The sequence below is a fragment of the Bubalus kerabau genome, chromosome 20, assembly GCF_029407905.1.
Source record: "Bubalus kerabau isolate K-KA32 ecotype Philippines breed swamp buffalo chromosome 20, PCC_UOA_SB_1v2, whole genome shotgun sequence".
Taxonomy (NCBI): Eukaryota; Metazoa; Chordata; class Mammalia; order Artiodactyla; family Bovidae; genus Bubalus; species Bubalus kerabau.
This window is the reverse complement of record NC_073643.1, coordinates 44,696,773-44,710,236: the sequence shown is the minus strand read 5'-3', so window position 1 is coordinate 44,710,236 and position 13,464 is coordinate 44,696,773. Positions and strand designations below refer to the sequence as shown.

The 13,464-nt window shown below is 43.7% G+C and overlaps 1 protein-coding gene across 11 annotated transcripts in view; it reads left to right on the top strand.

Annotated features, from left to right (window-relative positions):
• The window catches only part of PXK (PX domain containing serine/threonine kinase like), an 81,781-nt gene that overhangs the window by 17,520 nt on the left and 50,797 nt on the right, over positions 1 to 13,464 (top strand). For 5 of the 11 annotated variants that reach the window (XM_055557517.1, XM_055557516.1, XM_055557514.1 and 2 more), the window contains exons 2-4: positions 9,319 to 9,384; positions 10,157 to 10,207; positions 12,224 to 12,271. In XM_055557517.1, coding sequence (XP_055413492.1) covers positions 9,319 to 9,384; positions 10,157 to 10,207; positions 12,224 to 12,271 — 165 coding nt within the window. Of the gene's footprint in view, positions 1 to 9,318; positions 9,385 to 10,156; positions 10,208 to 12,223; positions 12,272 to 13,464 lie in introns of those variants that run through there. The other 6 variants (XM_055557520.1, XM_055557519.1, XM_055557518.1 and 3 more) reach the window with 2 other exon arrangements.

The following is a 13,464-nucleotide window of genomic DNA, read 5'->3' as shown; positions in this document are numbered from 1 at the left end:
ATTTGTAGCATGAAGCTGCTTCCTATCTACAAGGTTTAGAACAGTGATTCTCGCCTCTGGCAGCACATTGGAATCACTGGGGAACTTTTAAGACCTACTAATGCCTGTGCCTCTGTAATGAAAGGACATCTTTTTTTGGGTGTTAATTCTAGAAGGTCTTGTAGATCTTCATAGAACTGTTCAACTTCAGCTTCTTCAGAGTTACTGGTTGGGGCATAGACTTGGATTACTGTGATATTGAATGGTTTGCCTTGGGAATGAACAGAGATCATTCTGTCATTTTTGAGACTGCATCCAAGTACTGCATTTCGGACTCTTATGTTGACTATGATGGCTACTCCATTTCTTCTAAGGGATTCCTGCCTGCAGTAGTAGATATAATGGTCATCTGAGTTAAATTCACCCATTCCAGTCCATCTTAGTTCACTGATTCCTAGAACGTCAATATTCACTCTTGTCATCTCCTGTTTGACCACTTCCAATTTGCCTTGATTCATGGACCTAACATTCCATGTTCCTATGCAACATTGCTCTTTACAGCATCGAACCCTGCTTCCATCACCAGTCCCATTCACAGCTGGGTGTTGTTTTTGCTTTGGCTCCATCCCTTCATTCTTTCTGGAGTTATTTCTCTGCTGATCTCTAGTAACATATTGGGCACCTACCGACCTGGGGAGTTTATCTTTCAGTGTCCTATCATTTTGCCTTTTCATACTGTTCATGGAGTTCTCAAGGCAAGAATACTGAAGTGGTTTGCCATTCCCTTCTCCAGTAGACCACATTCTGCCAGACCTCTCCACCATGACCCGCCCATCTTGGGTGGCCCCACATGGCATGGCTTAGTTTCATTGAGTTAGACAGGGCTGTGGTCTGTGTGATCATATTGGCTAGTTGTCTGTGATTGTAGTTTCAGTTTGTCTGCCCTCTGATCCCCTCTCTCAGCGCCTACCATCTTACTTGGGTTTCTCTTACCTTGGACGTAGGGGTCTCTCTTCAAGGCTGCTCCAGCAAAGCACAGCAGCTGCTCCTTACCTCGGGATGAGCAGGGTAGCTCCTCTTGGCTGCCGCCCCTGCCCTCGTCGCAGCCACCCTGCTCGAGCACCGTTGCAGCCACCCAAGTAGGAAGTTAAGAAACACCTGGAGTAACAGGCAAATTTGGCCATGGAGTATAGAATGAAGCAGGGCAAAGTCTAATAGAGTTCTGCCAAGAGAACGCACTGGTCATAGCAAACGCCCTCTTTCAACGACACAAGAGAAGACTCTACACATGGACATCACCAGATGGTCGACACCAAAATCAGATTGATTATATTCTTTGCAGCCAAAGATGGAGAGGCTCTATACAGTCAGCAAAAACAAGACCAGGAGCTGACTGTGGCTCGGATCATGAACTTCTTATTGCCAAATACAGACTGAAATTGAAGAAAGTGGAGAAAACCACTAGACCATTTGGGTATGACCTAAATCAAATCCCTTAAGACTATACAGTGGAAGTGACAAATAGATTTAAGAGACTACATCTGATAGACAGAGTGCCTGATGAACTATAGATGGAGGTTTGTGACATTGTACAGGAGACAGGAATCAAGACCATCCCCAAGAAAAAGAAATTCAAAAAAGCAAAATGGCTGTCTGGGGAGGCCTTACAAATAGCTGTGAAAAGAAGAGAAGTGAAAAGCAAAGAAGAAAAGGAAAGATATACCCATTTGAATGCAGAGTTCCAAAGAATAGCAAGGAGAGATAAGAAAGCCTTCCTCAGTGATCAATGCAAAGAAACAGAGGAAAACAACAGAATGGGAAAGACTAGAGAGCTCTTCAAGAAAATCAGAGATACCAAGGGAACATTTCATGCAAAGATGGGCTCAATAAAGGACAGGAATGGAATGGACCTAACAGAAGCAGAAGATATTAAGAAGAGGTGGCAAGAATACACAGAAGAACTGTACAAAAAAGATCTTCACGACCAAGATAATCATGATGGTGTGATCACTCATCTAGAGCCAGACATCCTGGAATGTGAAGTCAAGTGGGCCTTAAAAAGCATCACTACGAACAAAGCTAGTGGAGGTGATGGAATTCCAGTTGAACTGCTATTTCAAATCCTGAAAGATGATGCTGTGAAAGTGCTGCACTCAATATGCCAGCAAATGTGGAAAACTCAGCAGTGGCCACAGGACTGGAAAAGGTCAGTTTTCATTCCAATCCCAAAGAAAGGCAATGCCAAACAATGCTCAAACTACCGCACAATTGCACTCATCTCACACGCTAGTAAAGTAATGCTCAAAATTCTCCAAGCCAGGCTTCAGCAATATGTGAACCGTGAACTTCCTGATGTTTAAGCTGGTTTTAGAAAAGGCAGAGGAACCAGAGATCAAATTGCCAACATCTGCTGGATCATGGGAAAAGCAAGAGAGTTCCAGAAAAACATCTATTTCTGCTTTATTGACTATGCCAAAGCCTTTGACTGTGTGGATCACAATAAACTGTGGACAGTTCTTCAAGAGATGGGAATACCAGACCACCTGACCTGCCTCTTGAGAAACCTATATGCAGGTCAGGAAGCAACAGTTGGAACTGGACATGGAACAACAGACTGGTTCCAAATAGGAAAAGGAGTATGTCAAGGCTGTATATTGTCACTCTGCTTATTTAACTTCTATGCAGGGTACATCATGAGAAACGCTGGACTGGAAGAAACACAAGCTGGAATCAAGATTGCCGGGAGAAATAGCAATAATCTCAGATATGCAGATGACACCACCCTTATGGCAGAAAGTGAAGAGGAACTAAAAAGCCTCTTGATGAAAGTGAAAGAGGAGAGTGGAAAAGTTGGCTTAAAGCTCAACATTCAGAAAACTAAGATCATGGCATCCGGTCCCATCAGTTCATGGCAAGTAGATGGGGAAACAGTGGAAACAGTGTCAGACTTTATTTTGGGGGGCTCCAAAATCACTGCAAATGGTGATTGCAGCCATGAAATTAAAAGACGCTTACTCCTTGGAAAGTAAGAACCAACCTAGACAGCATATTAAAAAGCAGAGACATTACTTTGCCAACAAAGGTCCGTCTAGTCAAGGCTATGGTTTTTAGGTGGTCATGTATGGATATGAGAGTTGGACTATAAAGAAAGCTGAGCGCCGAAGAACTGATGCTTTTGAACTGTGGTGTTGGAGAAGACTCTTGAGTCCCTTGGACTGCAAGGAGATCCAACCAGTCCGTCCTAAAGGAGATCAGTCCTGGGTGTTCATTGGAAAGACTGATGTTGAAGCTGAAACTCCAATACTTTGGCTACCTGATGTGAACAGCTGACTCATTTGAAAAGACCCTGATGCTGGGAAAGATTGAGGGCAAGAAGAGAAGGGGACAACAGAGGATGAGATGGTTGGATGGTGTCACTGACTCGATAGACATGGGTTTGGGTGGACTCCGGGAGTTGGTGATGGACAGGGAGGCCTGGCGTGCTGCGGTTCATGGGGTTGCAAAGAATCAGACACAACTGAGCAGCTGAACTGACTGAAGTGAATGCCTGTGCTTTGGCCCAAACAAGTTAAATCAGAATCTCTGGGAGGTAGGGTCAAAGCATGGGTATCTTTTTTTTTTTTAAGTTCTCTGGGTGATTCTAGAATGTAGCAGGGTTGGGACCCTTTGCATAGATGTGGAGAAGTAGGAACACCGACAAGTGAAATACCTTCAAACAGCTGCCCGTTCTCTCTGTGCTCTGAGTCTCAGTGAATGTGATTGTTGTGCCTAAGGGGAAGAGAAGAATGCTGTCGATTCAGTGGATTTGAAATTTGGCTTTAAGTTTTGACTTTAGCTTCTTTTACACACTTCTTTCAAAGTGGTCTGTGTTTGTAGCCTCACTAAAGTAATTTGGGGCCAAAGTAAGTTTTCCTCCCTAGTTTTTCCTGAAATCTCATCACACCGATGCAACTTTGAATAGCAGCTACAGTGCAGTAAAATCTTGAGTATCTTTTTGGAAACTCAGGAAATACAAAATGTCAGTGAGAATGCTTATTGGGGAAATGCCTACACTGAGGGCATTGATCAACTCTTGTGGAAATGACAGCTTCTACCCCTGCCCCCTCAGAATGAGTCCATCTGAGTTCCCCAGACTGGTGAGGACCCCCGTCATTCAGAACTGCAAAACAGCCAGGCTCAGGGCATCCCCAGGGCCCTGGGGGTTGTCAGCCATGCCTGGTAGGTTGGAAAGTCCAAGGAATCAATGATGTGGGTTCCAGCTCCCAATCAGCTGCTTCCTGGCTGTGCAACCTTGGACAGCTCACTTAATTTTGCCCATCCTGTTTTATCAGAGCTCCTGCCACAAGATCAGTGCTTATCTGTGGCAATTCTATCTTCTGTCCCCTGGCTTAAGTCAGAAGTCATGTGGTCCCAGTGCCTTTCCAGATTGAAAAACTTCAGCCCCCACCACACTGACTTGCTGCGATGCCCACATGCTAGGGCTCTCTGCAGGGCAGCTGCCCCACCCCCGGCCAAGATAAAGGGATGTGGTGTCCTGAAGAGGAGCAGGAAGGAGGCCCTTTGGGGAAGTGGCCGCAGATGGCAGCCCGGGCAGCCGGCATAGATCTGTGTGATGCAGAGCCGCCCCGCGGGGCCCTTAGCTCTCCCTTCTGTGCCAGTGCTCTGCCATCTTTTATAGAGCCTGCAGGTTCTGTTCCACATCAGAGAGGGCGGCAGAGATGGAGGTGATGCACTGAGAGATTCTGGGCTGCTGACTGCGGCTCTGGAGGTGGAAGCCTGCCTTCGAATGTTGGGTTTCTACTGGTCTCCAGGGCTCTCTTCTCTCGGTTTTCATCAGAGCTTCAGCCTGGTAGCAGTAGTAGAACAGCTGTGTTCTGTTTGCTCTACAAATCAGGGATTTGAGGTGAAGGTATTTCCTTTTAGTAAGGCTTGGTGGTGACATTCAGGCGCTCTGAAAAAAAAAATTTTTTTTTTTTAATATTTAGGGATGAACTTGCTCCTTTCAAGTGGAATGAACATATTTCTGAGCAAAATCACCCTACACTATCCCACTGTCTTTCTATATCTGTAACCACATGGCAGATGGGACCTGAGGGCAACACTGGGGCCTTAAGGTGTCTTCACGTGTCTTTACAGGGGAAGCACAGTGAGGTTTCTGAGGCCACCAGTGATTAAGTGAGCCCTCTGGTGGGTGTGCACGTATCACCCACAGTGTTGGTATGGAGCAGGCTGCAGGAGAGGACAGGTGATGACAGGTGATGACTCTTCCACCCGCTGCGTCCCCAGCCTCCATGGACTGGACTGATCTGTTTCACTTGATGACTCTGGACCTGGGGTTCTCTGTCAGCGCTGTCGACATGTAGGGCCAGGGTGTCTTTTGTTGTGAGGCTGTCCCGTGTGCCTTGTACATGTTTAGCAGCATCTCTGGCCTCTAGCTTTCAGGTTCCCATAGCATTTCTTCATCCTATGACAACCAGACATGTCTCCAGGCATTGCCAGATCTCTGGGGCAGATCCACCTTCTTTGGGAAAAAGCACTGATGTCAACATAAAGAGTGTCTTGGCAGAAACATTAATTAGGATGTCCTTTGGGGACATCCCAGTCTGACTATTTGTGACCCCATGGACTATACGGTCCGTGGATTTCTCCAGGCCAGAATCCTGGAGTGAGTAGCCATTCCCCTCTCCAGGGGGTCTTCCCAATCCAGGGATCGAACCCAGGTCTCCTGCATTGCAGGCAGATTCTTTACCAGCTGAGCCACCAGGGAAGCCCAAGAATACTGGAGTGGGTAGCCTATCTCTTCTCTAGGGGATCCTCCTGATCCAGAAATCGAACTGGGGTCTCCTGCATTACAGGTGGATTTTTTTTTTTACCAACTGAGCTACCAGGGAGACCCCTCTGACCTCAGGATCCCAGCCCCATCTTGTAGTTATTGACTTTCCTTTTGCTAAATGCTTCCCTCAACATTATTGCATGCCATTTTATAGCCAAATTACAAAACAAAACTCCCCTAAACTGTGTATCTACAGAGGGAAGATTGGAGTCAAACTGTGGGAGTTATACCCCTAGCATGAACAAAAGTGCAGGAATTGGGACGTGATAACTGTTTAATTGATGTTTATCATTTGCAGCAACATCTTTGTACAACACAGGTCTAAAGTTTAAACTCAAAGTATATCAAGCAGGACAGCAGTGTTTATTTCGCATCTACCAAGTGCTCAGCATTGAACTGCACTTTATTTATTTACTTTTGACTGTGCTGGGTCTTCGCTGCTGCAGGGCTTTGCTCTAGTTGTGGAGAGTGGGCTGCTCTGCGGTCGCGATGCACGGGCTTGTCATTGCAGAGCATTGCTCTTGTGGCAGAGCATGGGCTCTAGGGCGGGAACCAGTAGTCGTGGCACGTGGGCTCAGCAGTTGCGGCTCCTGGGCTCCAGCACGCAGGCTGAATACTTGTGGTGCATGGGCTTAGTTGCTCTGTAGCATGTGGAATCTTCCCCAATCAGGGATAGAATCTGTGTCTCCTGCATTGGCAGGCGAATTTTTTACCACTGAGCCACCAGGGAAGCCCTTGAACCAGAATTTTGAAAGTTAGTATTATTCCTCTGACAGATCATAGTGAAGCAATGGATGCTTGAAGTGATTTTTGAGAAATAACAGTTCCCCCTGATTTGAACATCAAAACTTGTTTGTGTGTAGTTGTTTGGAAGTACTCAATTATATGTACTGATTTTAGCTTTACTATAAGACTATAAAAGCCCAGACAATCTGCCAGTAAGAGAACCCTGAGAAAAAAGAAAATGTCAGAGCTAACAGACTGATCTCCAAATACAAGAAAGCCAGGTATTTTTAGCATTTTATCTTTATGTATTCAGAAATAATTGCATTGGCATATTGCTTAAGGGATTTGCCATACTACACAAGCCAGTTTTGAAATATTCATATTATAACCTGACATGAAACCGGCTAAGCAGGATGCCAGCCACGTAGTTGATTCACTGATAATTGAGTGGATATTGTTGAATGTACCATTCTTAACGTAGTCCAGAGTAGGCAGAAATTTCTGCTTATGTGAACTTTATCAACCTTTGCAAACTAAACAGAGTGGAAATGAATGATAGTGTAATAAGATCTATTTTAAAATTCAGCTGCCAAGTTAACAATGCTTATTTGGCTTTATTTTCTCCATAACCTATTTAATTCAGAATTAATTCAGTAGAAAGGATTTGTTGAATTCTGTGTTGATTAAGCATTTGTTGAGTAGTTACTGTGAGTAATACCTGAATCATACCATCCCAAAATGTTAAAACAATTCTGAGCATTTGAGGAAAAAATCGTTTCTGTTTTTTTTCTGTGCTTCATCCCTGTGTGTGTAAGCAGAAGGCTGAGCAAGGTCTCTTGTTTCCTGCTTATTTGATTACCTGGGGAAGCTATGAAAACTTCTGATTCCTAATTTCTATCTTGTAGATTCTGATTTAGCAAGTCTTGGGAATGGTATTTTTAACTCGCTTGCTTCTCCTCGCTCCCCAGGATCGGGCAGCTTCCAATGATGAGGCAGCTTGGGAGGAGGGGGAGGTGTCACTGAATTTGGTTTCTTTGGAAAATGCTATCACTGCATACCTATTACTACCTTTTTACCTGTTTTCTTAACCATAGCCTTTTCTAACCGAAAAGCTTATATGCAAACTTTGAGCAGGAAAAATCATTGATCTTAGTCCTCTGACTCTATTAAACTAATTTTGAATGCTAAGATTAATTTTTAAATTTGAGATAATTGCAGATTCACATACAGTTGTAAGAAACATTGAAGAGATCCCATATCTCTGTTATCCAGTTTGTGTCATTGGTAGTGTCTTGCTAAACTTGATATGATATCACAACCAAAATATTAACATTGACCAGTCAAGATACAGCACCTTTCCATCGGCCCAGACATGCTCATGTCTTAGTCCATTCAGACTGCTCTAACAAAATACCATAAACTGAGTGGCCTATCCACAATGGATTTGTTTCTCACAGTTCAGGAGGCTGAAAGCCCAAGACTGAGGTGTGAGCATGGTTGCCTTCTGATGCTCCTCTTCCTGGTTCAGAGCTAGCACCTTCTCAAACGAGCCCATGTGGCAGAAGGAGGGAGGGACCCCTCTGGAGCCTCTCTTGTAAGGGTGCTGATCCCATTCTTGAGGGCTTTGCTCTCATGACCTAAGTAACTCCCAAAGGTCCTCCCACTTTCTAATACCATCATTTTGGGGAGTTAGTATTTCAGTATGTGAACCTTGTGGGGACTGAGACATTCAAACCATAGCACATCACCTTGCCCTTCTGTAGTCACACCTGATTCCCTTCCACACACACCCTGCTACCCCAGCCGTAACCGTTGACAACCAACAGACTGTTCTCCATATCTGTGATTCTGTCATTTCATAAATATTGTATAAATGGAGACATGTAGTTTATAATCTTTGGGGATTGTCTTTTTCACTCTGTATAATCCTCCAGAGGGGCTTCCCTGGTGGCTCCAATGGTAAAGAATTTGCCTGCAATGGGCGAGACCTGAGTTTGATCCCTGGGTTGGGAAGATCCCCTGGAGGAGGGCATGGTAACCTACTCCAGTATGCTTGCCTGTATAATCCCCTTGGACAGAAGAGTCTGGTGGGCTACAGTCCATCGGGTCGAAAAGAGTCTGACATGACTGAGCGACTAAGCACTGACACACAGGATCCTCCAGAGATTCATCTAGTTTGTTGCATGTATCAATAGTTTATTCATTTTCGTTGCTGAGTAGCATTCCCTGGTATGGAAGTAGCAAAGTTTAAACATACACCTGTTGAAAGACATTTGGCTTTTCTACTTTGGGGGTATTACCAATAAAATAGCTGTGAACATTCATGTAAAAGTTACTGTATAGACAGAAGTTTTTGTTTCTCTGGAATGAATGTCCAGGAGTGTAGTTTCTGGGTCATAATAATGGCTGCATGTTTTAATTAAAAAAAAAAAAAAAGTTGCCAAACCATATTATAGAGTTTCAGTGCCATTTAAAATTCCCACCATTAATTTATGTGATCCAGTTTCCCTATTTGGCTATTTCCCTAGCCAACATTTGGTGTTATCATTATTTTTTTGTTTGAGCTATTCTGATGGAAATACAGTGATATCTCATTGTAGTCTTACTTTGCATTTGATTGATGACTGGTAATGTTGAATATCTTTTTCTGTGCTTATTTGCCTTCTGTATATCCTCTTGAAAGGAATGTGTATTCTGCTGTTGTCGAATGGCGTGTTCTATAAATGCTGATTATATTTGTTGGTTGATGATGATGACATGAAGTTCATATTTTATGACAGGACAAGAAAAAACTGAGATGTAAAATTTTTTTTGCCCATTTGGGCCTCCCAGAGCACTCTCCTGTAGTATGTATTCTGCTTCTGCATTAACTAGACCTGTTTAGGAAACAACATTCCTTCTTCTTCTTGTAAGAAGTCACCATAATCACGACTTGTTTTGTGTGACTTGTTTCTTACCTGCAGATCTGGGTTGTGTAAACAGTTGATATGTCATTTGGTGAATAACTGTCCACAAAACTTGTGGAACTGTGCCTTGACCTCTAACAGGCCCAACAGTCCTCAAGAGCTTTCTGAAAGAATGTCTCCTGGGTTATAGTCCCCAGGTCTTCAATAAAAATTTTCATGGTTTGCTTAGGTCAACTGTTGATTAATTTTTCATCAGCAGTGGTTTTGTTGACTTCTTCTCTACCCTTATGGGTTTCTGTTGTTCTATCAGTTGCTGCGCGAGGGGTGTTGAAATCTCCGACTCTAATGGTGTATTCGTCTATTTCTTCTTGCAGTCCTTGTCAGTTTTTGTTTCACGTGTTTTACAGCTCTGGTGTTTGAATGTGCATACACATTCAAGATTGCTGTGTCTTGGGGACTTCCCTGGTGGTCCAGTGGTTAAGACTCCATGCTTTTAATGCAGGGGGCACGGGTTCATCTCTGGCTGGGGAACTGGGATCCCACATGCCCCAAGACTGCTGTGTCCTGCTATGACATTACCCTTTTATCTTTATGCCCCTGTCTGTCTCTAGTAATCTTTTCTGAAGTTTACTCTATCTGATGCTTTCACATCATATTTTTGATCCCCTGATTTGGGTTTTATAATAGAGACATTTTTGTCCTTCTTTTTTAGGAATATATCATTCGGGTACAAAGAGGAATTTCCGTAGAAAATAGCTGGCAGGTAAGTTGTTTTTTTTTTTTTTTTTTGGTCATAGGAAAAATATTTAAACAAAATTCTGGCCTGGAATCATCTAAAAATCTGCAAAAACTAAAACACACAAAAATATACATCATATTTCTTTTATAAACTTTAGATCTAAGACATCTCTTACAAAAGGCTTTTCTGTTCTCAGTTGTTTGGTTTAATTCATGTAAGATGTTACCACAGAGAGTAGGAATGTGTTCCCCAGTTGGACACAGAGTAAGCAGAGTAGGCAACTGACTTGTTTTGTTCCTCGTGTTGATTAATTCAGGCCTCCTCCCCTGAAGCCATGGTGTGGGTAGGGCAGGTTAGTAGTCAGTCCACCAGTTTGAAAGATGAGATAGTGCCCTAGTCATTGTGCAGTTCGGATGCTGCATTTCATGGACTCTTAAATCTAGTCATGGGCAGTTTCTAGTTCTAGGTCCCGCACTGACCACAGGTGATGTCTGTTCACAGCTCCAAGGCCTGCTTTCCTGATGGATTGCCTCAGAGAAAGAGAACTTACTATAGATCTAGAGGTCCTTTCCAACCCAGTTGACTTGCAGAGAGTGGCTGAATTCTATACAGGAGCCATTTCTTTCCTGTTGTAGTAATTATAATGACCTTTGTATTCTGTCTTCCAAAAATCTTACCTTGTCCTTCACAGCCCGGCTTGAACCTTACCTCTCATCTTAAGAAGTCTTTGACTTCAAAGGCCCGTACTTAGTCTTGTATTTGCCTGAAAATTCTAACTACTTTTAGTTGGAATAATTATAACATCACAGACTTGATGGACATGAGTTTGAACAAGCTCCTGGAGTTGGTGATGGACAGGGAAGCCTGGTGTGTTGCAGTCCATGGGGTCGCAAAGAGTCAGACATGACTGAGCGACTGAACTGAACTGAGCATTTATTGTTAGGCAGTGGCTCAAGCACATTAATTCACTTAGCCCATTAAAGCCAGTTCTGTGCCATCACATTAGCCTCATTTTGCATTCAAAAGGCAAGTAACTAGTCCAAGATCACACTGAAGTCTGTGACGGAACAAGGTTAGAATTCAAGTATTCTCTGTGCCACCTTTTGCTCCCTTGCACTTATTAGGTATGGCCCCATGTTTAACTTTTTGATATATATGTATGCCAAGCAGGCCCAAGGACAGTGTCCTACGAGAAAAATCAACCTTATATGTAGTCTTGTAAATCCAGTGCTTTAGAGGCCTGGGGAATACTTAATAAAAATGTAGATACTTAACCTCCTGAATTTGTTTCCCTTTGGGTGGGTAGGGTCCTCGATGATCTCCAAGTAATTCTTCTGCACACTAATATTTGAAAATCATCAGTAAACATTAGAAAAGCTATTTGAAAGCCAAATAGCTTCCTTCCCCTCTGACTGAAGAGCTAGTGTAATTTGAGGTGGCATAATCAGTGGCATCAACATAGCTAAGAGAAAACGTGTGGACAGTGGGTGTGGACTGTTAGCCAGGAGGGGAATTGGTGAAGGGTGGTGCCAGCAGGTGCATCCAGTCTCTAAACTGGTGTGGTCTCAAAGAGGGGCAGTTTTATTCAGGGCAAAGATGGAATAGCTTCAAAACTGTCTACATCCATTTACTTTGTTTTCATGTTCAGTTAAACTTTCTTTTTTTTTTTTTGGTAAATTATTAACTCATCTTTCTAGTTAACTAGGTGCCTAGGTAATTGAAAAAAAAAAAAAAAATTAAAGGGCTATTCACCCTCAAAACATCATCCTTCTCTCTTACCTGTTGGTATCTTGCGAGTTTGGCTGTCATTAACCAGTTTCCCACAGCCCAGCCAACTCAGGGACACTGCTTGGTCTGTTTTCTGGGGCTGCCAAGTGAAACAAGTTAGGCTCCAGGTATAAGCCCTGCTACCCTTAATGCAAGTGCCTTGACTCCCTTGATGCAAGTGCCTTGACTCTAGAATGCCAATAAGTATTAAATAAGGAAATGAAAATTGATGGTTTGTGCTGAATCAAAACACCACTGTTTTCTTTCTTACAGATTGTTAGGAGATACAGTGACTTTGATTTGCTGAACAACAGCTTGCAGGTAATTATTCCAAAACACCAATGACACACATTTATTGCTTGGGGTATCTTAGAAATGGGTTGGAAATGGCAACGTCAGGAACAAGAAGTTATTAGATTTCCCTAGCAAAGGAGATAAGCTCATACTTCAAACAGATGATGTGTGACTCTAAAAATAAACTTGGGGAATAAATGTCATTTATAATAGTCGGCTACCTTTGTGCCAGACTGCGTCCTTAACCTCAATCATGGGATGCTGTGTGTTACCACCTCTTCACAGGTTAGAAATGCCTAGATGGATAATAGAATTGTTCACTGAGAGCGGGGACTCGCAGACTCTCTTAAACTCGGCCACATAGTCAGCAGTACAGATCAGCACTCAGCAGTAACTAGAGACGCAGCCTTTTTTAGCATTAACTTTTTTCCCTTAAATATGTATTTCTAGATCTCTTTGGTTAAACGTTTGTAACTTGGTGGCCATAATGGAAAGAGGGGTGAGCTGGAAACACATCTGGCACTGCTAGTGTCCTAGAGAAGTGTGGCCCCGGGGCAGTGCTGGCGGCCCTACCACACCCTCACCTGGCAGACGGGTCTTCAAGCGCCAGGATTATTGAAGCCCACTGGGGCTTCCCTGGTGGCTAAGGCCATGATTCAAGAAAGATCTGCCTGTAATGCAGGAGACCCGGGTTCCATGCCTGGGTCGGGAAGTTCCCCTGGAGAAGGAAGTGGCAACTCACTCCAGTATTCTTGCCTGGAGAATTCCATCGACAGAGGAGCCTGGTGGGCTACAGTCCATGGGGTCGCAAAGAGTCAGACATGACTGAGGGACTAACAGTTCCACTGTCACTTTCATTGGGCCTTTATTGTATCTCAACTTTGAATGGTGGCATAAACCCTTGAACCGGCGTGCTAGCTCATGACTAGCTTACCCGGGAGGTGCACTGTCTCATCACTGATTCTGAGTGATCTCTGATCCTGTCCACAGAGGGCAGGAGGATGGAGGGCTGGGAGGGAGTGTCATGCTGCCTTTCCATCAAAAGGCCGTTTTTTACTGACCAGCCTTTGGAAAAAGAGCATTTGTAGAGTCCAGACTTTCACATTATTTACAACACTGCTGAATGCCATGGTCTCCATCCAGTAGAACTGGCCTGAGTGTCTGCAGACCTCTATGTCATTGACGTATGGTCTTCTTCACACATGTTGTCTGTCTCCATT